We start from the raw sequence: 26,414 nt of genomic DNA, 5'->3' as shown, positions 1-26,414 counted from the left end.
CATTTGTTTCACATTAGATGATTTTTGGATTTTAAACCAAAATAAAATTCAATGCCTGAGTGAAGCGAAGAGTCATTTCAAACCCAACCACCCAAATATTTGGCTTAGAAAATGTCCGAGTGAAATGTTTGGAGGTTAATGTTTTTCCCCCTTAAATTAACAAGTCCGCAGCCTCGAGCACGAGGAATCGTGACATGGAACCGGGACGGGAGGGTCACAACAGGGAATTGGGGGGAGGAGGGGGGAGACAGAGAATGGGGGGTCATGACACGGAAGCGGGGTCTGTGTGAGGTGAATCACGACACGGAATGGGGGGAGGGGTTAAGGCGAATCAGGACACGGCCTGGGGCGTCAGTCAGTGGGCTGGGCCCGGCGCAGCCGGCAGGGGGCGCTGCGGGACCTGCCGAGCAGCGAACTACGACTCCCAGCAGCCCCCGCGGCGGCCGGAAGTGGCGGCGGCGCTGTTGCTTGGAGAAGCGGGGGCGTGTAACCGCCTGAGAGCGCGAGCGGGTCAGTGCCGGGCCGGGGGACCCCCGTGGTGGGGGGGCATCCCCGCTATGGGGAGCCCGGGGCAGGGCGCCCCCCATGCTGTACGGGGCCGGGTCGGGGGCACTCCCCCCGCGCTGTACGGGGCCGGGTCGGGGGCACTCCCCCCGCGCTGTACGGGGCCGGGTCGGGGGCACCCCCCCGCGCTGTAGGGGGGCTGGGGCAGGGCGGCCCCCATGCTGTACGGGGCCGGGGCAGGGCGCACCCCCCCCCGCGCTGTGGGGGGGCCGGGTCGGGGGCCCCCCCCGCGCTGTGGGGGGGCCGGGTCGGGGGCACCCCCCCGCGCTGTGGGGGGGCCGGGGCAGGGCGCCTCCCCGCGGTGCTGGATATTGTTCCCGGTCTGGGGCGCTGTGTTCCCGGCTCTGCCTGGGAGCAGGGGCCCCGCGCTGCTGGGGGACCCCACAGTGCCCAGGGGCCCCGGTCCTGCACAGCCCCCGATCCCCTCCGCCCTGAGGAGCCCGGTGCAGCCAGGAGTGTCCTGCCTGGCCCCAGGCCGCCAGGGACTGGCCCCCTTTGGCCCCGCGCTTAGCCCAGGCTCCAGGGCAGAGCTCTGTGCTGCGGGGGGCAGCGCCCAAGGGGCTCTGCCACGTTCCCCAGGCACCAACGGACAGGTACTGATCCCTGCACCCTGCTCCTCCCTTCTCCCCCCAGGGCTCCCGACCCCACCGGTAACCCGCTCCTCTGCCTTGGTGCCCGTTGATTGGGGGAGCTTTGTTTGCACTTTGCCTGGAAGCGGTTTGCCCTCCAAGCCAGCAAAATAAATAAAGCACAAATGCTGAGGCTGGCGTGTGGCCAAGAGCGCAGTGCAATTGCCATTGCACGGACACCCAGCCAGATGCTGCTTGGCCGGCTGGGGGGAGAGAGGTGGCTGGAGCTTGTTCATAATTCCAGTGATGCTGCCTTGGGCAGGGTGTGGGGTCTAGTGGTTGGAGCAGGAGACTGGGAATTCCAGGACTCCTGGGTTCCAGTTCTGGCTTGGCCAGTGGCAGCAGCAAAATCTCTTTTCTTGAGGCTTCAGTTGCCCTGTGTAGAGAGGAGGAGCCATGCTGATGTGCCCCACGAGGGTGTTGTGCAGGTTGGTTGGTATTTCTAATGTGCGCTGGGAGCACCTAGGGGGAGATACCAGAGGAGGTTACAGCACTAGCAATAAAGGAGGTAGATAAAGGGGCTCCCCCTACTTGATCATACCAGTAACCTGTCCCCAGGTTCTGTTCCGACTACTGAGCTTTGAGCAGCATGTGTTGTGTCTGTTCATAGCAAGGATATTTCCAGGGCTCGGTATGTAGTGGGGCCGTGTGAAAGTGGGGCAGAATTAAATAACTCCAGAGGCTCTAGTGCTGGGCAGCTATCAGATACTGGGTTGAAAAGTGGTCAGAAGGCAGCAATTGTTGGCCAGTGGAGGAGATTACAATGGAAAGAGATGATCTGGGGAACAGGTCATGGTGGTCAGGGAAGGTCTCTCTCGCTCTCTCTCTCTCACTCACCTTTGCATCAGCCTTTGTCAGCAACTGTCCAGCTCGTGTCAGTTACGTTTTCTTGTGGCCATGGTAGTATACCGTAGCGATAGACTGGAGATCCTACAGGGAGAGGGGCTATATAAAAACAGGAGTGAGAAGGAATGGCATCCATTTCTGTAGCACCTTCTGTCTCCAGGAACTCCAAAGCACTATATTCGCTGTAGCTGAGGAACACTCCTCTACTACCGAAATTCAGCCACTTCTGGAGTGGAGTGTGACAGCCGTTTAACAACACGCAGTAACACCCTGCACCAGTTAAGGACAGGAAGTGAAGAGGGATATCCTAGCAGCTGACAGTGCAAGGGAGATGTAGGGAGGCAGAATGTAATTACCTGTGTTGGAATTTATCTAGATTCGAACACCTTGGCTGTTAAGAAAAGAGACCTGGGATCTTTAATGACAAGGAGTGGTCAGAGCCTGAGGTTGGGGACGTATATGAAAGGCTGGGTGTATGTGGTAGAATACTATGGACTTTGGTCAGTCAATCAAAATCATAGAATAGAATATCAGGGTTGGAAGGGACCTCAGGAGGTCATCTAGTGCAACCCCCTGCTCAAAGCAGGACCAATCCCCAGACAGATTTTTGTCCCAGATCCCTAAATGGCCCCCTCAAGGATTGAACTCACAACCCTGGGTTTAGCAGGCCAATGCTCAAATCACTGAGCGATCTTTCCTCCCACAAATCCTTTCCCAGTGAGCCTTCCCTTAGAAGTCTCAAGGCAGTGGGCTTAGGGCAGTGCCCCGGCTTACCCATCATGTGAGCTATCCATGCCACCTTGGGAGCTGCAAGCAGGGGCTGAGGCTGGGCCCAGAGCCATGCTGAGAGCAGGGCCGGGGCCGGGAGTGGAGCCGTGGCTGGGCCGGGAGCCAGGGACTGAGGCTGGGGCCACGGCTGAGGTGGGTCTGGGCCCTGGGGCGAGGCTGGAAGTGGCGCTGTAGCCGAGGCTGGGAGTGGAGCTGAGGCCGGGCTATGTCCGGCAACTGGGAGCAGAGCTGCGGCCAGGCTGGTGGCCAGGGGCCACGGCTGGGGGTAGAGCAGGACTGGGTGACGACCCTCCCCTCCTGTGGGGGCTGGCCCGGGCCTGCTGTGCCCTCCCAAAGTTCTTCCACCTCCCCCTTGGGGGCACACCCCACAGTTTGGGGACCACTGGCTTAGGGTATGCCTGCCCTGGAGCTGGAAGATGTAAATTCCAGCTTGGGGAGACATGTCCGCGCTAGCCATGATTGAGCTAGCATGCCTAAAATAGACGTGTAGCGGCAGGAGGGGCAAATCACCCCAAGTACCATCCTGTCGGAGACCCTCGGTATTAGGGTGACCAGACAGGAAGTGTGAAAAATCGGGAAAGGGGGTGGGGGTAATAGGCACCTATATAAGACAGCCCCAAATATCGGGACTGTCCCTATAAAATTGGGACATTTGGTCACCCTACTCGGTATGGAAATGAGAACTTCCAGCTCCTGTGCAGACGTACTCTTTGTGCCCAGTGCTCGGAGAGGGTGATGTTGTAACCTTAGCTGAAATCTCATTTGAAAATTTTCAGCTTGGTTCCTGTTGGTTCTGGTTGGCCATCTAGGGGACCAGAGCTATGTGGTGCTCCAGGAGAAACCACCAGAAGCTAGTTGAGATCAGCTGAAGTATTCTAATGGAGCCTACTGGAATTTCCTTTAGGATAGGGTTAAACCCAACCCTCCCACTGCACCTGGGAAATTGGGGGCAGGGGAGGCCACTGGTTTCTTCCCCCCCCCCCCCAAGGTGGGGACTACAAATGAGAGCTGATTCCAACCCAACTATATTTAACTAGCTGTCGTCTTCTTTTGTATGGCTGAAAGCCAGCAACGTTGGCTGTTCAGTGAGATGTGGGGCAGCTGGCTGACCTCTCCAGTAGCAGGATCTTGGGCTTTTCAGGGCTTCAGTGGCTCGCACCCTGAATCAGTGGAATGAGGATAATTGCCCCCACCTTTGCAAAGTGCTGTGTGATCTCCGGCTGATCCGAGCTGCTGTGTACAAGTGCTTTTCGCTGCATCATTTCCAGGTGGACGGTCTGTGGGAACCATTGGCTGATACACACAGCTCTGAGGTGCCGAGTCTTCTTGCTGCTCCCTGACATCTCTCTCCTCCTGTCACCTGTGAAGTACAAGGTAAAGATCCCGAGAAACGTGATCTCTGGGACACCCGAACATTGCCCAGTGGAGAGCTGCATCCCCTTCCCATGTCTGTTATAGGAGAGGTGTGGCCTCTACAGCTCCCAGCATGCAATGCTCCATCTTCATCCAATAGCTGGAACATTGCATGCTGGGTCCTGTAATCTCTGCACGGTCCATGCACCCTGTGTTAAGGCTGAGGGAGCTGCAGACCTTGATGTAGCCCCACTACGTTATCCTGCCTGCTCTGGCCACAGAACGCACAATCCCCTTGTCCTTGGAGCATTGAGAGGAACTGCTGCCTCCCCAGCCTCCTCTCAGGGAGGTACCCGAGTACCCTCCTGCCATCCCTTTGGGAAGAGAGTCCCGTTTGCCTCCTGTTCTAGGCTGCTGCTGCAGGGTGTCATTTCTGCTCGCTGGAAAGAACATAACTGCTAAGCTGGCTTTGTTCCTACGGGCAGCGCGTGGAGACCTGCCCAGCTCCTAGGGAACAGGTGTCCCCATGCAAAAGCCACCAGCACAATTGGCCGCTCCTCAGCCTCTCTGCAAACAGGCCTTGGAGGCCCAGTGGCAGGGCAGAGGGTACGGTGAGGCCCGCAGTCTCCATGGCTGCAGTGGACAGCTCTCACCAGCACCGCCTTCCAACAGGAAGGGGTTAAAGGCAGAGGCCTGCTCTGTCCGGTTGCTCTCTGCATGGAGCAGCCAGCGGGGAACTGTACACATGGGGGCTCTGAGCCGTGAAGCGAATTGCACATCAGGTATAACTTAGAGGTCGGGAAAGCCCCTGTTGGCAGGGGAAGGTGGGCTCCCATCCCACCTCTCCTGCTAACTGCTTTTCCTGCCATCTCCCTTGCCCCCACATGAAACCCACCCAGAGCTGCTTTCTGCCGGCCTCGGGCCTGCTCCCGCTGTCGCTGAAGTTGGGGAGATGTCAGCCACTGATGTGGGTGGGAGCAGACTCAGATTCCTGTGATGTACAGCGCCCTCCCTGCTGGCTCTGCCCTGGGTCCCCCCAGGGGAAGGGGGAATGCCAGCCGCTCCAAGTGGCACTCTGCTGCCCCTTCTCTCTCCGATCTGCCACCAGCCCAGGCGGCATTCCAGGCAGTGGAAGTCACCCTGCCTCGTTTGGAAGACTATTTGCACAGCAAGGCCAGGCACAGCGAATGCTCCAGCTATTTTAATCCTATTGAGAGAAACTAGAAAAGGAAAGATGGGATCAGTCCGAAATGGGCCTTTGAATTCACTTGGGAGGCCCGGCTGCTGCTATCACAGCCCTCCAATTGAATCATGGCTCCCTCCTGGCTTCAGGGCCAGTGGACTCCAAAATCCACTGCATGATGTCTTTCATAATAGGCTATAAATGTACTTCTGCTCATGGTTCTTTTGTGTTAATCTCTGTGACAAATTTTCTATTGATGCTGCGTGATCTCTCTCGCTGATATCCACAGGGCTCAGCTGATAACGGCGCACAGCTGCCTTTGCTTTGCTCTGCCTGTGTGCCTGTTGCGCTGCTGGTGACTCTCTTGTGGGACAGGGACTAGCTCGAACGAGTGACCTTGCCAGGACAGGAGAGGCTGACCGTGAGACCTCATTGGCCAAGGTTTTAAAAGTGGATCAAGCGAAACCGGGACAAGGCGCTCTTATTCCAGAGTAGGAGTGTCCACAGCTGGAGCTGGTCCAGAACAGCTCCATGTGTCAACAAGCCCTTATGCTCTCTTACTGTCGCCGCATTTGTCACCGCTGCATTAGTCCCTGGGGGGTGAATAATTAGCTCTTTGCTAATGGCTCTCATTCCAGTAAGAGCTGTACCTCCATGACGGCAGGCTTAGGCGGATTAGCCGTTCGCGTCAGAGGCTTTCTTATCCCCGCTCGGTATCAATAATTCATTGGCTTGTAAATGGAATTGAGGCCCCTGTCTGTCCCTGCAGCGCCACTGTGCTCTCCCTGCTCCCGCACACCACACCGCAGTCGGCGGGAAGGAATCTTCCCGCTGGAGGGCTCGCCTGCCTGGGACAATTGTTGAGCCTTCCAAACGTGGGGCCTGATCCTGTCCCAAAGTCCCAGGGAGTTGATGCGCTCAGCTTGGCTCAGGGCCTGGCCCAGTTTTATGATGATTTTCTAAGTGAGAGTGAGCGCATGTCCCCTGGTGATAAGGGCTCTCTGGAAGGCTTCCTTCGGCACTGCAAGGGGAGAGGTGCTGGCTGCTCCCAGGTCGGAGATCTGCCCGGCTATCAGGTGACTAAAGGACCGAACCAGCAGGTGCGGTTGTGACCAGGGTGCAAAATGAGGTTCTGCCCAGAAGAGCAGGGCCTGCGCAACCCATTAGGCGCCTAGGGCGCTACAATTTGGGGGGCGGCGACCGCGGTGGTATTTCGGCGGCGTGACCTTCCGCCGCCTCTGTGGGGGGGCGGCATTTCGGGGTGGGACCTTCCGCCGCCTCTGTGGGGGGCAGCATTTCGGGGTGGGACCTTCCGCCGCCTCTGTGGGGGGCAGCATTTCGGGGTGGGACCTTCCGCCGCCTCTGTGGGGGGCGGCATTTCGCGGTGGGACCTTCCGCCGCCTCTGTGGGGGGCGGCATTTCGCGGTGGGACCTTCCGCCGCCTCTGTGGGGGGGCGGCATTTCGGGGTGGGACCTTCCGCCGCCTCTGTGGGGGGCGGCATTTCGGGGTGGGACCTTCCGCCGCCTCTGTGGGGGGCGGCATTTCGGGGTGGGACCTTCCGCCGCCTCTGTGGGGGGGCGGCATTTCGGGGTGGGACCTTCTGCCGCCTCTGTGGGGGGCGGCATTTCGGGGTGGGACCTTCTGCCGCCTCTGTGGGGGGCCGCATTTCGGGGTGGGACCTTCCGCCACCTCTGTGGGGGGCAGCATTTCGGGGTGGGACCTTCCGCCGCCTCTGTGGGGGGCCGCATTTCGGGGTGGGACCTTCCGCCGCCTCTGTGGGGGGCAGCATTTCGGGGTGGGACCTTCCGCCGCCTCTGTGGGGGGCAGCATTTCGCGGTGGGACCTTCCGCCGCCTCTGTGGGGGGCGGCATTTCGCGGTGGGACCTTCTGCCGCCTCTGTGGGGGGCAGCATTTCGGGGTGGGACCTTCCGCCGCCTAGGGCGGCAGAAAAGCTGGCGGCGCTCCTGCTGAAGAGTGACTGTGCAAGTGGCATCACAGGCCAGTGTTTGACCGAGGCTAGGTCTACACTACCCGCCTGAATCGGCGGGTAGAAATCGATCTCTCGGGGATCGATTTATCGCGTCCCGTCGGGACGCGACAATCAATCCCCGAATCGACGCTCTTACTCCACCAGCGGAGGTGGGAGTAAGCGCAGTCGACAGGAAGCCGCAGAAGTCGATTTTGCCGCCGTCCTCACAGCGGGGTAAGTCGGCTGCGATACGTCGAATTCAGCTACGCTATTCACGTAGCTGAATTTGCGTATCTTAAATCGACTCCCCGCTGTAGTGTAGATGTACCCTGAGTCAGGCTGCAGCAAATCTGCCTAACTGATAACTAAGCAGGCAGGCCAGTCCGCTCCCTGGGATCTGAGGGTCAGGCTGGGCACTTCCCTGCTCATGCGTTGTTCTTGGAGGTGCCGGGCGCTCCTGTTGGGTGGGGTTTGCTATTGCAGCCTTAGGGAGCTTAGGCTTTAAGCTAAGCTACGATGCACGCTTCCAGCTCAGGGCTGCGGCAGGGGCCAAAGCAACCTCCAGTGGAACAAAGCAGGCCAAGCCCCACAGCAGCATGAGGTGGCCGTGGCTGGAGAACCTTGGCCATCAGTTCTGCTGATTGGGCCCCAAGAGAAACCCATACCCATCTCAGTCCCTGCAGCGAGCACCTCAGCCTCTGATACTCCCGGGGAGTGAGACGGGGCCGTTCTTACAGTCACGCTGCAGAGCAGACCCATGGTGACAGCGCGTGAGCCAAGCAACGTCTGGCGAAGGGGAGATGCCATGAGACCGGCCAGACTGGGTCAGACCAGTGGTCTATCTAGCCCAGTATCCAGTCTTCCACAGTAGCCAGTGCCAGATGCTTCAGAGGGAATGAACAGAACAGGGCAATTTATCAAGTGATACATCCCGTCGTCCACTCCTAGCTTGGCAGAGTACAGCAGTAAACATGGACGCTTTGCATGGGGGAGTCGTGCTGGTCAGTCACTGCCTGGTGGGGTTCCCAAGTGATGCCTGCAGCTTAGTCAGTGTCCAGATTGGAGGGCGGGTGTGTGTTTTCCCTAGCTGGGTGTGTCTCCAGTGAGGAGCAGCAGCCCAGATGTATTTAAATATTCCCCATGGCCGGTAAATGATTCCCAGGAAAAACCCAGCTGATTTCTTTTCCCAATGGTGTCCGCTTGTCGATTGCAGCCGCAGAGCCGTGGCCGAGATGTCTGAGGGACCTTCCAGGATCTCGGGACCCATCCCTCCCGACCCTACGCTGTTCCCAGACTATTACAAACGCCCCCTATCAGGTGAGTGCCAGTGGAGCATGCAGCATGGATGGGGTCCTACGTAGTCACGGGCGGCTTGTTTTCCCTTCCGTAGTCCCATTTTGCTGCACAGTCACACTGGATCCATGGATGGGGCCAGCATGGTGGCCCATTGAGGTGCCAGGCCAGAGGGCTGTTCGTTGACCTGGCTTTCCCCAAATCCAGGCAGGGGCTGGGGGCTCCTGCAGAGCCGGCACGCTCTGCTCCAAAGGGTACGGAGTGGGCCTGCTTCTCCCTGCAAAGAAGCTTGGCTCCTCTGAGATGCTGAGGCTCCCAGCTCCCATTGTCTCCAGGACCAGGCTGACGTTAGGAGCAGCGTCAGTGAGGGGCAGAGGGGCTGGAAGTTAGGAGAAGGTGGGCTGGGGAGGCCGGGGGGCTCTCCAGCCTCATCTGTGGCCGCCGTGGCAGGAATGGGGCTAGCCTGGAGCAAGCCTGGGGCGTGTGGGGAGAAAGCGATGGGGCGGTGCTGCACATCTTGACTCATGCTGTCTCTCTCTAGCTCGAGGGAGGCTGGAAGGGAATGCCTTGAAGCTGGACTTCCTCTCGGGCCCTCTAGCCCCAGATCCCAGCCTGTACCCCACCTGCTACAGTGCCCGCCCTGCCCATCCTGCCCCGCGTATCCGCCCCAATGGTCAGGCCATCCTGGAGAAGGGGCAGAAGGGGACAGTCGGGGTCTTGCTGAAGCTGGAAGGGATCTCTCTCTACAGGGAGCCGCCCCTGAAAAGTAAGTGCAATGGAGCAGCTGGAGCTGCCCGTGGCTAAGGGCAGGACAGATACTTTGGTTGGACGCAGTGGCAAGGCCTTAGGGTGGGGATTTCCAACCGAGTAACCAAGGCTTGGATTTGTTGGGGGCTGATCGGCTCTGGGGGTGCTGCAATGGGAGCAGCATCCCGACCCTGGGGTTATTGAGGTCATAGCCTCACCCTGACTGCAGCATGGCCTTTGTCTGGGGCTAGGAAGGGAGTGTGGAGAGGAGACCTGCTGGTGGAGGACAGGCTGCAGGGCGGTCTGGGAGCAAATCGAACACTTCAGTTTACCCTGGCTCAAGGTTGAGAGGATGGTGGTTAAATCGAGAGGCAGCACACTTAAAGCTGATGAAAGGCAGTGGGTTTTTACACAAAACGATTAGCCTGTGGAACTCACTGCAACAAGACGTCATGGCGGCCAAGAGCCAAGTAGATTCAAGGTGGTGATCCAGGTGCGTGGATAACGAGAACAGCCAGGGGAGTGCCTTGCAAAGGAGGGCTCTGCTGGCCTTGGACCCAGTTCTGGCTCCCGTTTGCTGCCCCAACTCGGCAGCCTGGGGACTGTTTTAACTTGTGCCCGCAGAGGACAGCCAGAGTGCAGTGTGCACCAGCTGCTGTCTGTCCCCAATGTCAGTGGGGAACTCCCCTGTCTGGAGGATTGTGGGTCATTTCTGCAACCTGAGCTGAAGACCGAGAATCTGCCCTAAAGTAGCGATTGTGGCCCCTGGACCTTTCTGAATCAGTCTGATTGGCCCTCAGGCGGGAAGGGCAGACGGCTCCGCCATAGAGTCTGGCATTGCTGTTGACAGTCCCACACGCACTGGGAAGGCCTGTGGTTCCCCCTCCCCCTGGGGCAGGAGTGACTGGCAGTAGTTTTCTCCCTGGGTGCTGGGATGTTTGTGGCTTGATGCTGAGCTAGAACATTGGCCCAGCCCTCTGGGCTGTCGGGTAGTGGAGAGGGAGGGACAGTCTCCACATGGATGGTGTTCCAAGAAGGAGGAGTGCTAGGCAGAGACGGGCTCCGCCTAACGAAGAGAGGGAAGAGCATCTTCGCCAGCAGGCTGGCTAACGTAGTGAGGAGAGCTTTAAACTAGGTTCACCGGGGGAAGGAGACCAAAGCCCTGAGGGAAGTGGGGAAGTAGGATACTAGGGGGAAGCATGAGCAGGAGGGGAGGACTCCTGCCTCACACTGAGAAAGCAGGACGATCAGCGAGTTATCTTAAGTGCCTATACACAAATGCAAGAAGCCTGGGAAACAAGCAGGGAGAACTGGAAGTCCTGGCACAGTCAAGGAACTATGATGTGATTGGAATAACAGAGACTTGGTGGGATAACTCACATGACTGGAGTACTGTCATGGATGGAGATAAACGGTTCAGGAAGGACAGGCAGGAGGAGTTGCATTGTATGTAAGAGAGCAGTATCACTGCTCAGAGCTCCGGTATGAAACTGCAGAAAAACCTGGGAGTTTCTGGATTAAGTTTAGAAGTGTGAGCAAGAAGGGTGATGTCGTGGTGGGTGTCTGCTATAGACCACCAGACCAGGGGGGTGAGGTGGATGAGGCTTTTTTCAGGCAACTTAACAGAAGTTACTAGATCGCAGGCCCTGGTTCTCATAGGGGACTTCAATCACCCTGATATCTGCTGGGAGAGCAATACAGCGGTGCACAGACAATCCAGGAAGTTTTTGGAAAGTGTAGGGGACAGTTTCCTGGTGCAAGTGCTGGAAGAACCAACTAGGGGCAGAGCTCTTCCTGACCTGCTACTCACAAACTGGAAAGAATTAGTAGGGGAAGCAAAATGGGAACCTGGGATGGGAACCGGGGAGGCAGTGACCATGAGATGGTCGAGTTCAGGATCCTGACACAAGGAAGAAAGGAGAGCAGCAGAATATGGACCCTGGACTTCAGAAAAGCAGACTTTGACTCCCTCAGGGCTGATGGGGAGGATCCCCTGGGAGAATAACATGAGGGGGAAAGGAGTCCAGGAGAGCTGGCTGTATTTTAAAGAATCCTTATTGAGGTTGCAGGAACAAACCATCCCGATATGTAGAAAGAATAGTAAATATGGCAGGCGACCAGCTTGGCTTAACAGTGAAATCCTTGCTGATCTTAAGTGCCCCAAGGGTCGGACCTGGGGCTGGTTTTGTTCAATAGCTCCATTAATGATCTGGACGATGGTGTGGACTGCACCCTCAGCGAGTTTGCAGATGACACTAAACTGGAAGGAATGGTAGATACACTGGAGGGTAGGGATAGGATACAGAGGGACCTAGACAAATTAGAGGATTGGGCCAAAAGAAATCTGATGAAGTTTAACAAGGACAAGTGCAGAGTCCTGCACTTAGGACGGAAGAATCCCATGCACCGCTACAGACTAGGGACCGAGTGGCTAGGCAGCAGTTCTGCAAAAAAGGACCTAGGGGTTACAGTGGACGAGAAGCTGGATATGAGTCAACTGTGTGCCCTTGTTGCCAAGTAGGCTAATGGCATTTTGGGCTGTATAAGTAGGGGCATTGCCAGCAGATCAAGGGACGTGATCATTCCCCTCTATTCGACATTGGTGAGGCCTCATCTGGAATACTGTGTCCAGTTTTGGGCCCCACACTACAAGAAGGATGTGGAAAAATTGGAAAGAGTCCAGCGGAGGGCAACAAAAATGATTAGGGGGCTGGAGCACATGACTTATGAGGAGAGGCTGAGGGAACTGGGATTGTTTAGTCTGCAGCTGAGGGAACTGGGATTGTTTAGTCTGCAGAAGAGAAGAATGAGGGGGGATTCGATAGCTGCTTTCAACTACCTGAAGGGGGATTCCAAAGAGGATGGATCTAGTGGTAGCAGATGACAGAACAAGGAGCAATGGTCTCAAGTTGCAGTGGGGGGAGGTTTAGGTTGGATATTAGGAAACACTATTTCACTAGGAGAGTGGTGAAGCACTGGAATGGGTTACCTAAGGAAGTGGTGGACTCTCCATCCTTAGAGGTTTTTAAGGCCCGGCTTGACAAAGCCCTGGCTGGGATGATTTAGTTGGGAATTGGTCCTGCTTTGAGCAGGGGGTTGGACTAGATAACCTCGTGAGGTCCCTTCCGACCCTGAGATTCTATGATTCTATGATCCCAAACTAGAGAGCTAGGATTCAAACCAGCCCCACCTCCTCCTGTGAGTGGGGGAGACGTCTGGCTCCACTGATCGGCTGTGTGATGCTTGTCTGCACCGCTCTGAGGGCCAGCAGCAGAGGGTGCTAGTGAGTTGCTCTGTGTCATGGCACAATTGAGTCACCCCAGAAAAGCCAATGTCTTATGTGTGCTTACAAGGGGCTCAGTGGGTATGATTCTATCGCCCCCGGTGGCTGGCACACAGGCAGGGTAACCGCTTGCTGCTGCTTGCAGCGAACGGTGTAGCTTTGGTAGCAGAGGCCTTGGTCTCTGATGCCAAAGGTCATGGGCACCCACTTATGGCTTGGGAGGGTTTGTTGGTAAAAGCAGTCTCTCCCCGGGGCATGCAGGGAAAGAGGCCAAGGACCACGAGAAGGAGAATGTGAGGCGGATGAGGGAGATCCAGAGGAAATGCAAGGAGAAGGAGCTGGTGCGGGAGCACAGCCAGCCCAAACCCATGAAGGCCTTGTGGAAATCCCAGAAGTATGAGAATGTGGAGTCCAAGGTGAAGGCCAAGTTGCAGGTACCTGTGCACTGCCCCGTAGCCCTTCAGGGGCCATTGCCCCGGCTGCCCTCGATTGGGGTTTGCCGGGAGACCACGTGTAGATCTGCAGAGCCCTGCTCAGTAGCACAGGGGATGGAAGTGTCCCTTCCCAGGCCGCTGTGAGAGCGGAAAGCTGGAGCCATGCCCTGGGCGGGAATACCTGGCTCGAGCGAGCAGACTGGTGGCTAACATCTGGTTCAAGTGTGATGGGGAAGTTGGGGAGAAGCGGGATCCCCGCTGTGGTTCTGCACTGTGGGATAGGGTCAGACGCTCGCCCCTCGGCAGGTGGCTGCTCCAGCAGGGGGGTCTGAGGCAGCGCTCGTTGGCATGAGGTGAGCGGGACATTCCGACGCTGCTAGATGGCGCCATCGCTGAGGCGCTGCCTAGAAAGCTGCCATTGTGGTCTATGCCTGCTGCTCTCGCCTATGGAATCGGACCGGTCCACGCCATGCATTTAATGGCAGCTGTGTTGGCCCACTCTGCAGGATGGGTCACTGGTCTCATGCATGAAACCAGATCGAAAGGGAAGCGTGACCCAGCCCCTCAGTCCGAAGGGTCATGGCTCCGAATGGCTCAGACCCACCCAGTGTGACTTACAGACACTCGGCATTTTAACAGGCTGTCACAGACTCACAGGGTCTGTCTATGCCACGCCGGACCCCAAGGACCCACACGGCTCCACAGGACAGGCCCTTGACCTCCAAAATGGGGCCCTTGGCACCCACAATCCCTGTCTCTCTCTCTCTGGCTCTCTGCCGCGTTCCAGGCTCCTGTGGGAGGCTTGTACTGTCCCCTTCAGGGCACAGCGCTCCCAGGGCGTGTTTGCAGTGACAACCAGGCAGCCTTTTCACAGCAGAGCCGGGGTTATTGTGGGGAATTCCTTAGGTCAGCACAGAGAAGTGAAGGTTGACATGGTCCGTCCTGGCCACGCCTGCACTCCACCCAGCCACGCTGTTGTTAATTCCGTCTCCATCTCCGGAGAGAGCTGCTGAGTCTCCCCAAAAGCCACCACTTCTCCCCTCCCTGACGACGCACGCGGAGGTCACGTGTTCCAGCTGGAGATTTCCCATGCTAGGTGCCAGTTGTTCGGCCCTTGGGCCTCCCATTGTTGTTCTGGATCCTCCACTGATATGGGTCGGTTTCAGCCAGTCCTTTAATGCCCCATTCATCCCACCTCAGCCAGTGACACACACCCCTCAGTCCCGCTCCGCCCTAGTTGCCCTTGTTGCAACCACTGGGTGACAATGCAAAGTGCAGAGGGAAACTGAGGCACGCAGCGGCATCGTAAAAAGATTAGAGAAAATTCCCACTTTGTCACACAGGCGTTCTAGTTCCCGCCACAGCCGGCTGCAGTGTGAAGCCTAGCCTGTCTGGGGCACTCAGCGCACTGTATGAAGAGTGATAAATTCACTGCAGCCCATGGGTTTGCTCCTGCAGATTCCTCTCTCATACTCCAGTGTCACTCCATTGAATTCAATGGCCTAATGCAGGTTTACACTGGCGGGATCTGCTCCATGTCTCCGCTGCTGGCTGAGTTCCCTGCCTGGCTGCCTCCTCGAGGAGACCTTCCCTGGCATGCCGCAGCAGGGCCTGGGGTCGCCCATCTGCCATGGCACTGCTGGGTGATCCTGGGCTCTGAGGGGCTTTGCCGTGTGGTTTGCCCTGTCCTGGCAGTAATGTCTCTCTCTCTCTGCCTTTTGCAGGAGAGCTCTCCCCCGCCCAACCCGGAGTCTCAGAAATTCCTCCGGGCATATTCCCGCTGCGGCTCTGGGGTCCAGCCCCGCCGTTCGCTGTCGCCCAGCCCTGCCAAAACGAGAGTGGTGACCGACACCGAGGCTGCAGGAGCACAGTGCACTGATGCCAAGGTGAGGGACTGCTCGCTGGCTCCTGGCGCTCCAGAATCGCTCTTGCTCGGCACAGGTTCCTTCACTCCAGCCTCAGAAGGCACCATGCTGTGCATGGGGGTCACTGCTGCCTGACCTCTCACGCTTCCCCCTTTCCTTCCAGATCCAGGTAGAAGGCACCAGCATCGACTTCGTGAGCCACAACGCCCGCACCGCCAAACGGGCCCCCATGCGGCGCTCGCGCTCGCTGCAGTCGCTGGCTGAGGCGCTGGAGCAGAAGCACCGGGAGCAGGAGGAGTACAACGCCAAGCAGAAGGGCCACGTGCCCCAGTAGTACGTAGGCTCCTGCCCAGCCAGCGCCTCTGTCACAAACAAGCCTGAACCCACTTCCTGCTCCGTGCGTGGGACGGCAGCGGCTTCTCTTGTGGCAGCGTCCTCCTCCGCTGCTCTGCGTAGTGAGCTCCCGGGGTCAGTGCGGTTGCAATGAGCTTGGCCCAAGAGGGGCAAATGAAATCCCCGACGAAGCTGCTGCATGGGGGGTCAGGGCTGTGCGGCCGACTGGCTCTGCGCAATGGAGCTGCTGAGTGTCCGGTGCTCCAGCTGACTTGCTGGTGCTCAGCTCTGCTTGCTGGGAATGGGCACCAAAGTGACTTAGGAGCCTCAGACTCATTGAAAGGCTCCTCGGTGCCTGAGTCACTTCCCCTAAGTGCCGAGCATGTCCCACAACAGCCGGTGGGGCCTCCCGAGCGACACCCGTAGGGGACAGAGCAAAGCTCCCCCCTCCCTGCCTTGCTCGACCCAGGCCAGCGGCTTGGATGGTTTCTGTATTGTACGGCTGGAGGGGGGCAGAGGGGTGGGCTGGTTCGGCTGGGAATGGGAGACAGAATCTCTTGCTCTGACATTGGGCCAGATCCAGCTCAGGACCTTGCTGCCCGGTGCCCCATGGGCAGTGAGTTTGGTGCGTGTGGCCAGGCCCTGTGCAGCCCAGATGCACCCTGTGGCGCACTGCTGAGCCTCGGACGGGCCTACGGCTATGTGGAGATGTCACGGCCTGATTCCTCCACATCAGGCCCAGGTCCTTTGTGGGCACCTTGATGTGTGGGAAGCCTGCACTGCCCGTGCTGTGTCAGGCCCGTGGTCTCCGGGGCTGTCGGTCACTCAGTAGGGTGACAAGTCAAGTATCTGTGAGCCTGGCATCCATCCCTTTCCCCTCTGCTCGTCCCATCTGAGTCTCTTGCCCCTGGGCGTCTGGCCCTGCCTGGATCCTGCCCCTCACCACCCTCCTTCTCCCTCGGCAGCCTGCTGGAGCGGAAGGATCACTGGCGCAGGGAGATGGAGGAACGGCAGCGGAACCTGCCCGACCCTGACATGCCACCGGGTCACACCATGATGCCGGAGAGCGAGCGGCTGGCAACCCTGAACAACCTGCAGCAGAGTAAGGGGAGGAGAACCACTGGCTCCTGCTGGAGAGAGAGAAGCCAGTGCTGCTCTGCAGTGGCACCTGCTGTGACGGGACAGCTCCGCTTACTGCAGCACTAGCCTCGGCCACGGGGGGTCGCTCTTCTAGAATCCACCGAGTTGGCGACCTCACAGTGCCAGTCTCTCCCCCCCTCCTCCCCCCCAAGCCCCCGGACAGTCACGGACTTCCAGTCACAGCCTAGTCACGCTGCCCCTTCTGCCCCCAGCTGCAGTGCGATGCCCAGAGCGGGACACAATATCCCAGGGTGGGTCTCACTTAGTGCAGGGTGGCTTCTTCCCCGCTGTGACGTGCTGCCTCTGTGCACATGGGTCTTCATGGTGGCTGGAGCATGATGGGATCGCATAATGTCTAGTTAGCTGATCTCTGGGGAGTGAGCACCAGTGCTTAGTGGCAGAGCAGGAGCGGCCTGGCCGTGCCCCCTCTCACCAGCCCCCTTCCGTCCGCAGGCCAGGAGCAGCTGGTGAAGGACCTCGTGATGCTGCCGGTGCGGGCCGACACCCTGAGCATTCAGAAGAGGCGGGCGGAGCTGGAGAAGAAGCTGTCGCAGATCGATGAGGCCCTCAAAATCTTCTCCCGGCCCAAGGTCTTCATCAAGCTGGACTCCTGAGAGGGGGGGTGTTGTGCTGTGCGTGGATCTGCCACCCTGCTGGGGGGGCTCCCAGTCACTCCGCTCCGTGGGTTGGGGGGGAGGGAAACCAAACTCAATCTGCTTCCACTGGCTGCTGTAGCAGCTCCTGCCTTGGGGATTCCCAGAGCCCAGCCCAGCCAAGCTGGCCCCAGGCAGAGGGCAGCTGGGCCCTTGTGGGTGACAACAGCAAACGAACCCGAGGGGTGCTGCCAGGGGCCATTGTCTTCAAGGCAGTGCCCCAGCCTCTGCCCAGTGGGGGGCTCCGGAGGGGCAGACTGGCCAATGGCACCTTCTGTGCAGCGTTGCTTGGAAAGCGGCAGGCCTGGTGCTCTCAGCTGCTGCTCTGCATGGCTGGGCTTACTGGCCTCTCGCTGACATGGAGTGATGGTTTGTAGGACAAAGCAGGAGCAGCCTCTGCCCGGCACCCCCTCCCCGGCCACCTTCCTCGCAGCTTGGAGCTGGGAGCCACGGGGCGTTCAGAGAGAGAGCGGGAGAGTCTGAGCATAACCCTGCAGCATCCCAGCTGCCCCTGCTGGGGGGGTTGCGACACAGCCGGGCCTGAGAGCCAGCTCCCTGCCAGCCCAGGCTGGGCCTCTACATGGCGCTCCTCTGGCCTGGCCACCGCTCCCCTGCAGCCTTCTGCCAAAGGCCGTGTGCCTGGGACGGGGGCAGCCCTGAGGGGAGCAGCTTGGTAGGCCAAGACTAGCAGAGGGGCAGGGTAACCAGGCCTGGCAGGGAGCTGGCACTGGGGGGAAGGGGTGGGGAGTGTGGGAACCCTTCTGGGGGTGTGTTGGACAGCTTTTAAATAAAGGGTTTTGTAGGTATTGTGTGTGACAGGTGTGTGAGAGGGGGAGGGCTGCTTTGGGCTGTGTGGGCAGCTGGGGAGGGTTCAGCCGGCTGAGTGGGTAGAGTGTTGGGCATTGGCAGTGCCCGGGCTGGGGCATGCCTGGCTGGCAGGTGGGGGCAGTGGGAGCCTGCTGGGTCTGTGCTGGGAGGCAGGGCCTGGGTAGCCTGCACCTTTCATGCTCCTTGGTGCTCCAGCCGTGTGCACATGTGGTACCAGATGCCGCTGCCCTCCAGTTGCGCAAGCCAGCCAGGGAGCCGGCTTAGCTGGCCCTGGCCAGGGTGAGTCCCTTGGCTGGGTACAGCTTGTCCAGCAGCGCTGTGCTCCCCCACCTGACTGCTGCATAGGGGGAGGCAGGGATGCCTCCAGCTGTTCCCAGCCCGTCCCCACAGCTGAGGATTTGACCTCCTCTCTGGGACTGTCCGTGGTTGCTGGTGCTGCTGCTGCCTTGCAATGGGCCATGGAGGAAAGAAGAAACTCCTGGCGGTGGAGGAGCAGCCACGCAGTCAATGCGAATCCCTTCCACAGCACCAAACTGCCCCACAGCTTAATAAACTAGCCGGGCTCGGAGTGGGAGTGCAGGGCAAGCAGCCCGGGGTAGGTGCGGGATTGGAATCTGCCCCCTGGGTTTTTGTAAATCTCCAGTCTTGTGCCCTGAGAATGGGAGCGGGCAGGGCCCTGAGCCGACGGGCAGAAAGTGTGTGTGTGGGGGGGGAGATGACCCCTAAATGGAGAATGTAGCTGCTGAGGCATGTGGTGGAGGGGGCTCTGTTACAATTTTCGGCTGCTGGGGCCCTGCTGTTGGGGGGCTGAGGTGGTGGCTTCAGGAAAGGGAAATGGCAGAAGAGCTGGTGCACTGGTTGCAAAAGCAGCAGCAAAACCACAGTTGTGCAGAGGAGCTATAACTGATGGGGCCAGGGCAAGGCGGTCGAGCTCCCAGCTTGCTCTGAGCAGGTCCTACACCCGCTCCTCCCCACCTAGGCAAATCAAACACCAGCTCGTGCTGCCCTGTGCTGCTGGGGGAAACGGGCAGGGGAATGCCCCCGGCTTAGGAATCTCACAGCTCCGCACGTGTTGGGAGGAGACTGCCGCATGGGTGAGTGCTGGGCTCTCGAGACTGGATTCCCCACAGTCCATCATTACCCCTGTGCAAGGGAAGCATGACCTGCTACTCCCTCAGGATGGCAGCATTTCCCCCTCACTGGGCCCAGCGGCAGGCTGGGGGACATCCACCCTGCTGTGTCCCAGTCTGATGCTCAAAGGCCCCGGCCAATACATCAGCCAACCGGTGCTACATTTGGAAAAGAAGCAACTCCAGCTGGATAACTGTGCAGTATGGCCACATTGTGCATTGTCAGGCTTCTTTTTGTTCCTAATATACCATAAAAAAACTCCTCCTTATTGTCCTTAACTCTGCTGGCCATAGATTTGTCCTTGTGTCCCTTTGCTTCCCATATCAATTTTCTACAATTCCTAGCTTCTAACTTTATATTAATTACTAGCAAGTTCCCCTGTCTTCCATGGTTATTTTTTATAGCTGCCCTCATTTGCCCTCTAAGCCAGGTTGATTTGACCAATATCGCCTTTTCCCTCAAGTATGTTTTTTTGGGCATCTAGTAAAGTGTTCTTAAACAATTCCCAATGATTATTCACATTGTTCTGATTAAATTCGTTCTCCCAGCTGATTTGGCACCTAGCTGTTTTTAGCTTTGTGAAATTGGCCCTTTTGAAGCACCAAGTCTGTCTGTCTCTCTCTCTCTCTCTCTCTCTCTCTGTTGTGGACGTTATTCTGTTTGCACACTATAAATGTGATCAAATCATGAGTCCTTCTACCATTAAGTTTTTAGTTCTGTGATCAGTTCCTCTTTAGCTATTTGGACAAGGTCTAATATAGAATTCCCCTGTGTTAGAAGCAACATTGTTTGAGTTTGGAAATTGTCATTTATAGTTAGAAGTACCAAGAATGTTTAAGTATGGGCAAGGTGAGACTTCTAGCATGTCACTCAGGTTGACGTCCCCCATGACCACACAGCATCTTTTCCTACATTAGAGGTAGGTGCATAGGGAACCACTCATGCTGTTACCTACTGTGCTTTGGTGGGCTGTAGCAGACACCAATTAATACCCACACTCGATCCTTCCTAAATAGGTTAGAACCATTGATTTTAACATTCCACTCATGGGCCCCATGCCACCGGGTTTCAGTAATACCCGGGAGATGAAATTTATGCTCATGTGAACACTTTCAATTCCTTGTCTGTTACCCAGGCTCCTGGCATTAGTGCGTAGGGAATAAAGCATTTCTTCTCTTTGTGTCCTTCAGTTCCTTGGTTAATTTTATTCTCAACATCTCAGTGTGCTAAACGAGTGCTCAGATCGTCCCTTCTTTTACCCTCCCTCTTTAACACCCTCCAGACTACCCTAGTCAGCCTATCCCTGAACTGCTTGGTTCCCTGTCTCCTGAAGTGGAGGTCATCCAAACTATACAGCTTCCTCTCCCTGGAGGTGGTGGACCAGTGTGCCACTAAACCAAACCCCTCCATGCTACACCATTTACCTAGCCAGCGGGTCACCTCCAGCATCTTCTGCCTGCCTTTGCTTGCGGAACAGGGAGGCTCTTAGAGGCAATCACGTGTCCATTCTGCTTCCGTGTTCCCTAGCTGTGAGCTCTCTCGTGACAGTGTCAATCTGAACCATCTGTGATGCTGGCAGACCAGGTGCCAGCTCATGCCTCCATTGAACATGGACAAATACCTCGCTGGGATCAGTCTGGCCCCTGCATGTTGGTATTGTTAAAATAGGTATTGGCATGTTCAGGGGTTAGAGGTTATTGAATGCCTGCGTGATACTCACTGATAACAGCTGCCTCCCGCACTGCAAGGTCATGTTTGAGCAGTTGTATTATGAACCTCTGTAACAGTGTAAATCCACCAGCCAGGAGCGCGCCATTAATGCGTGTGAAGTGCTGGTCTCCAACACGAGGTGTTCCGGCCTGCCCGCCAAGGAGGGCCCATCAGCACCAGCTGACAACAGTGGAACACACTAAGGAGGGCAAAGGACTGTACCGTTGACTCCCACCCCCCATAAAGAGTAGTCTTGCAAGTGAATTCCTCCCATCAGCTGAAGTTGCATCTCAAAGCAGAAGTGGGGCAGGCATTAAAAACCCCTAACAAGGAGGACCTGGTTGTCCATGTTGCTTGGACAGTGGGGGGCAAGGTATCTAGGCATAAGCAAAAGATTCCCAGTGCTTAGCCTGAGTTAGGCCTAAAGGACATACAGAACTTGCTTATTACGGAAATGTCTATTACCTTTGGAAACTGAAGATTGGAACTCATTACCTGCTTTAACCTGGTCAATAACTCTCATTTCCTTTGCCTGTTAATAAAGCTGAAGATCGTTTATTATAGGATTGGCTACACGCATTGTCTTTGGTGTGAGATCTAAGGTGCAAGTGACGTGCGGTAAGTGACTAGTCCTTTGGGCCTGGAGGTAACCTGAATATTGGTGTGAGTCTTGGTATAAGGGACCATCTATCACAGAGATACTCACCTGGGTGCCTAAGGGGACTGCTGTGTCTCTGTTAGTGCCTGAGGAGGTCACACTCGGTGAAATCTAAGTCTAGAGCTTGCACCCAGTTGGGGGCTTGTGCCCTGGTTCGTAACAGCCTGCCTCAGTGCTCTGGAGCCCCTGCAGGGCAGGGCGACGCCATCCCCAATGGATCCTCTCATGGTGCCGCCCGCCTTGGCTCCAGGAAGGCAGCGCGCTGTCCTGTTCGTCCTTCTGTCCCTGGCAGAATGTTCTGTTCATGCTCCTGCGCACTGAGGCCCAGCGCGGCTTGGACGGCTGGAGAACTCTGTGGATAAGCTTCATTTTTCTTACCGGGTGGGGGCTGAGCTGCCAGCCACGGGTGGGCCCCAGACATTGTGCTGGTCCCTTGGGCCTGCTGGAGCTTGAGCGGTATCTGCCTTAGTGGCCCCATTGAGGACCTGGTATTGATTGGAAACGCCCAGCTGTGCTTCCGGGACTCCTCGGTGGCAGCCCCCCCTTGTCTAGCCATAGCCTTGTAGCAGAGGGCCGGGCCCTCTTGCCTCTCCTCTCTGACGTCAGCTCTCTCCAACTCAGCTGCCTCAGTGCACACAGGTGCTAACCCAGCACCTGGCTTGTCTCTTCCAGCCCCAGGCGTGTGAGAGCCGCATGCTTCTCCCAGACACACACACACCATATTGGCACCTGTCCAGTGGCGTAGCCAGGGTCTAAGTGTAGGGGGAGCAAACATAAAAAAGGCCCCCCCTTGGCTCCTCCCGTTCCCCCCCCCCAAGATTAACCCCGGGGCCCGGCTCAGGACTCCTGCGGGCTTCCCGGGGGTGCAGATACCCCCGTCCCCCCGCGGTCCCGGGAGAGTCTTTCCTGCCCAGCCCACCCTGCAGGTGTCCCCCGCCAGGCTGCGCCGCCTGGTCCCACCCACGAGGTCCCGCCCCGCCCCAGGCTCCTGCACCGCGCCAGGGCCCCCCCGTCCAGACAGTGCGGCCTGCGCCCCTGCCCTGCGGGCCCGGCCCCGGGGAGCCCCTCACCCAGCAGGGACCCCTTCAGTGCAAGGCACCGGACCCCCGCTGTTCACCTTCTGTCCTGTGCTGCCGCCTGTCCCCGGCCGATCCCGGCCCCGCACTGCGGGCGGATCCTGGCTCCAGCTCAGGGCGGGGAGCACTTGGCCGCCGAGCCCTAAGCCGCCGCAGGAGGTGGCTGCGCCCGCGGTGATGTTGGGGCCGCGTGGGGTGCGATGGCCGAGGAGCCAGCCCCCTCGCTCCTCCGGCCACGCCTGCCGCCCCCCCACCCCCCGTGGCTCCTCCGGCCGTGCTGCCCCCAGCGCCGGCCCGGCAGCCGCCACTTTGGGAAATGTGCTGAGAGGAAGCGGCTGCTTCCCCTGCACCCCACTAGCTACGCTACTGCACCTGTCCCGTGCAAAGGCCGGGGCTCTCCTGGAGGCCATGTTTGTATGAGCGAGGCACGGTTAGAACAGGCCTGGGGTAGGGGTAGGAGCCTGGGCGAGATGCCTGCACTGCTGCCCCACAGCCAGCATTGGTCCAGTGCTTCCCCCCCCCCCCCGAGTCAATGCTGAGACCCCTTCATCCTGCCCTGCAGCCCCACTGCTTGTCCAGGCCTGTACCCAGACCCGGCACTGCTCCGGGCCCACGGGGGCGCCTGGCTGCCGCAGAACCGCACACCCCTCGAGCAGCAGCAGCATGTCCCAGGCTCCAGTGCTGGGGGAGAGGCTGGGACATGCCAAACCGCGTCCAGGGCAGGGCTGTGCCTTAGCGCTGAAAGGCCGGGGGCAGCCCCTCCCTGCAGCCCATGAGCCACTGAAACCAGCCGCGTGCCTGCCCCCGGCTCAACCCGACTGGCTCGCCGGCTCCCGCAGGGGAGTTGCTGCCTTGCTGGGGCTGTGCATCCTGCTGCCCGTTCCCCACCGGCATGTGCAGGGCTGGCTGCCGGATCCGGCCTGACAGGCGCTGCGGGAAGCCCAGGCAGGGCCCTTGGACACTGGCTACACATGCACACGCCCTGGGGCCTGCTGCACTTCCTGCTGCAGCGAGGAGAGCGGCCAGGCAGGCCCCTCTGGCTGGAGCTGCTTCCCCAGCGCAGGCAGGGAGCACCCCGCCCTTATTAGCGATCAGCTGCATTACACAGGTGCTCCCTGTTCTGGCCAGGGCCCTATTGCACCAGGGGCTGTATGGACACACGACAAGCCAGTCCCAGCCCTCTGGGGCCACCCTGCTGTGTCCAGGCCAGCGCCTGCACCCCTGCTGCCCCCGGCCCCCAGGGACGCAGCGTGTCACGGTGCCCGTGCCAGACCGCCCCGGCTAACGGTGGAGCCAGGCAGCGCTGCGTGTTTGGGGTGACAGGCGGCTGGCTCAGGGGCTCAGGGCGGACTGGCCCAGGGCAGTGCCAGCCAGGCTTACCACCTGGCCAATAGCTGACTGGCCTGGCCTTTTTTCTAATGGATGGGCGTTGTCAGAAAACTAATTTACTCTGCCGGGGGGGTTGTTTTTAATGTGGGGCTAAAGCTTTGCAGTCCGAGCCCAGCACACGGGGCCAGCTACTGGGAAATGTGTCAGTGGCCACGAACGCGTTCCCACTGCCTCCGTTTACACACTAAAACTGGTGCCAATCCAGCAGCTGTAGTGCCCACCAGCACACAAGCGCCCCGGGTGTGAGTGGACAGGCACCGTTAGCGAGCTCAGCTAGACCTGTGTGCGCTCTAGCTACTATAAGTGGCTGTTGAAGATTGTGTGTGCAGTGTTGCCGTGTGGTGGGCTTGCCCTGTGTGTGTGATTTGGGGGAGGGGACATTAATTTATTTTTGCATGTCCCAGGTAGTAACCCTAGGGCCAGAGTGGGGCAGGCCAGGCCCTGCTCATTGGTAGCTGTGACCTGTTGCAGAGGCAGGCTCCCTCTCCCAGCCCCAGTGCCAGCTGGGCCCCCTGGCCTCACCATGAGGGTGGCCCCAGGGTCTGGCCGTGGGGGGGTGGGGGGCCTGCGGGTGCATTGCCCCCATGGCAGGCAGCCAGGGAGGTAAAACGAACTGCCCAGGCCCAGCTGGGGCCCGGCTCAGCCCTGGAGCAGCGAGGGGGCCCTGTTGAATACAGCTGTGCTGAGGCCTGCAGAGCCCTTGGCTCCACCCCTGGGTGCTCACGGTCCCATGATGCACCACTGCCCGGGAATCCCATCTGGTGCCCCCCCCGTCCCGTAGCCAGCGCTTGGCCCAGAACCTCTTCCTGCCTGGCCACCCAGGGGCACGCTTAATTCCTGGGCCGCCCTCCAGCCAGCACTCATTGGGCAACACCGTTAGCAATACCGGGGGCAGCCCGTGGGGGCTGGCAGGGAAGAGGTGATGGGGGGGAGGGAGATGCAGGCTGCTCCTGGAGGGGTGGTTTGGGGGTACCAGGGAGCTGACGCCATGGTTCTATGCACGCCATGCTCCCCCTGGCCCCCCGGACAGTCTCTGTGTTAGGGTCAGGCTGGGGGATGTGGCACTGCTGTGCTCTGAGTTCCTGGGGTGGGTGCAACGGGGGCACATTGCTCTCTGCGATGCTCAGGGCAGACACACAGGGGGGTCACTGCAGCCATGTCCCCTGCCCGGCTCCCTGCAGCCTCGCCCCTCGCCCCAGCTGGGCACCACAACTTGCTGTCACCCGTGAGCAGGGGGTGGGGGTGGGGCAGGTAGCAGAGCCTGGGCACAGCCAAGCCTTTGTCTCGAGCGGTTTTAGTTTCCTTCTGCAGCAGAGATGGGGCAGGACACCCCCCCCCGGCACCACACAGCTGGGCCTGCCCCATGGGCCCCTGGGCATTTCAGTGGTGCAGGGAGGGGGCAGCAGGGAAGGGGAGCCCCAAGGCAGAGCCCAGCCACACGGGCAGCATTAGCCCCCCCCCCCCCCAACGGCTCTTGCAGAGTCATGGGGAGCTGAGGTCCCCCAGCGCCCGTTAGGACAGAGCCACAGTTGGGGCTCACCCCACGGCCCTGCAGGCCAGGCAGAGAGAACAGCGGCAGCAGGCACTGTGTCCCCCTGGCCCTGCAGGCAGCTGGGGGCCCAGAGCCCGCACGGGGGACCCAGGGGCCTGCTGGCCCGGGGACCAGGCTCAGCTAATCCATGTCCTGCCAGCAGGGGGCGGGCCGGGGCAGCACCAGTGCAGGATGGAGGGGCCCCAGCCCTCTGCCCCCTGCAGGGGTTGGCGGTGGCGCCCCCGTCCGGTGCATGGCCCTGGCGGGAGTTAGTTCCTGGGCTGGGCTGGATTCTCCAGGGCACATTCACCCCGTTCCTGGTTCTGGCCCGTAGCAGGGGCACCTGGGGGCTGCTCCTCGTGGTACTGCACGAAAGCGGGCTGGGCAGCACCCAGGCCTGGAGGGAAGAGTGGGCGCTGGGCCCAGGGAATGAGGCCCCCAAGAGCAGGGCCAGGCTGCCTGCCAGCAGCTCAGGTAGCGGCGTCCCAGCACCTCTGGCCCTGCGGGGGAGGGTGCCCATGGGACTTGTGACGTGACTCACGCCACATCCTTGCACCAGGGCTGGTGATTGACGACTCCTGAACCAGTTGGGGGGTGGGGGGGTGATGGAAGGTTGGCAGACCCCAGTGCCCTCGTGCCGAATGGACACCCAGGCCCTGCTGGGTGGGTGTTAACCCTTTTGAAGCTGGGGAGGCAGAAGTCCTGCTCCATGGGGACAGCGCTGCGCCCCCAGGGGATGTCTGTGGGATAGAGGGGGGGGGTGCCAGTGCACTGGGCTCCGGAACAGGCCCCACTGGTCTGTAGGGTGCAGCCAGTGCCCTGCAGAGAGGTGGGGGCTGGGGAAGAGCCATTCCCCTCATGGGTGTGAGCGGCAACACTGGCCCCAGAGAGCAGAGATGCCCAAGGGGCCAGGCAGGCACCAGCCCCTCCCTGCCAGGCGTGTTAACAAGCCAGGAACACTCAGGGCTGGAGTCACTGGCATTTCTGCCCACCCTGCCCTGCCCCTCGT

At 59.1% G+C, this 26,414-nt stretch overlaps 1 protein-coding gene across 6 annotated transcripts; it reads left to right on the top strand.

Annotated features, from left to right (window-relative positions):
• Positions 1-364: 364 nt before the first annotated feature.
• ENKD1 (enkurin domain containing 1) lies at positions 365-20,225 on the top strand. Of its 6 annotated transcripts, none has more exons than XM_065567515.1 (9): positions 384-510; positions 4,097-4,202; positions 8,548-8,651; positions 9,169-9,394; positions 12,911-13,091; positions 14,816-14,977; positions 15,120-15,289; positions 16,255-16,391; positions 16,883-20,225. In XM_065567515.1, exons 3-9 carry the CDS (start codon positions 8,567-8,569, stop codon positions 17,041-17,043), a joined length of 1,122 nt encoding a protein of 373 aa, XP_065423587.1. In that variant the 5' UTR covers positions 384-510; positions 4,097-4,202; positions 8,548-8,566; the 3' UTR covers positions 17,044-20,225. The 6 variants fall into 6 exon arrangements, with proteins under 6 accessions (XP_065423589.1, XP_065423591.1, XP_065423587.1 ...); XM_005310115.4 differs by having other exon boundaries at positions 385-510; positions 9,169-9,393; positions 12,919-13,091; XM_065567516.1 differs by lacking the exon at positions 384-510 and adding an exon at positions 855-1,157.
• The last annotated feature ends 6,189 nt before the right edge of the window (positions 20,226-26,414 follow it).

The sequence above is a fragment of the Chrysemys picta genome, chromosome 14 (genome assembly GCF_011386835.1).
Source record: "Chrysemys picta bellii isolate R12L10 chromosome 14, ASM1138683v2, whole genome shotgun sequence".
In the NCBI taxonomy this organism is placed as follows: Eukaryota; Metazoa; Chordata; order Testudines; family Emydidae; genus Chrysemys; species Chrysemys picta.
Note: the sequence above shows the minus strand (reverse complement) of the source record. Positions and strands in the feature narration are given on the sequence as shown.

Excerpts from the sequence above, each read along its gene's own strand:
- ENKD1 (XM_065567517.1), top strand. The coding sequence starts at position 8,567 with ATGTCTGAGGGACCTTCCAGGATCTCGGGACCCATCCCTCCCGACCCT. Across the intron at positions 8,652-9,168 it reads TTACAAACGCCCCCTATCAG|CTCGAGGGAGGCTGGAAGGG; the intron begins GTGAGTGCCAGT and ends GTCTCTCTCTAG. Across the intron at positions 13,092-14,815 it reads AGGTGAAGGCCAAGTTGCAG|GAGAGCTCTCCCCCGCCCAA; the intron begins GTACCTGTGCAC and ends TGCCTTTTGCAG.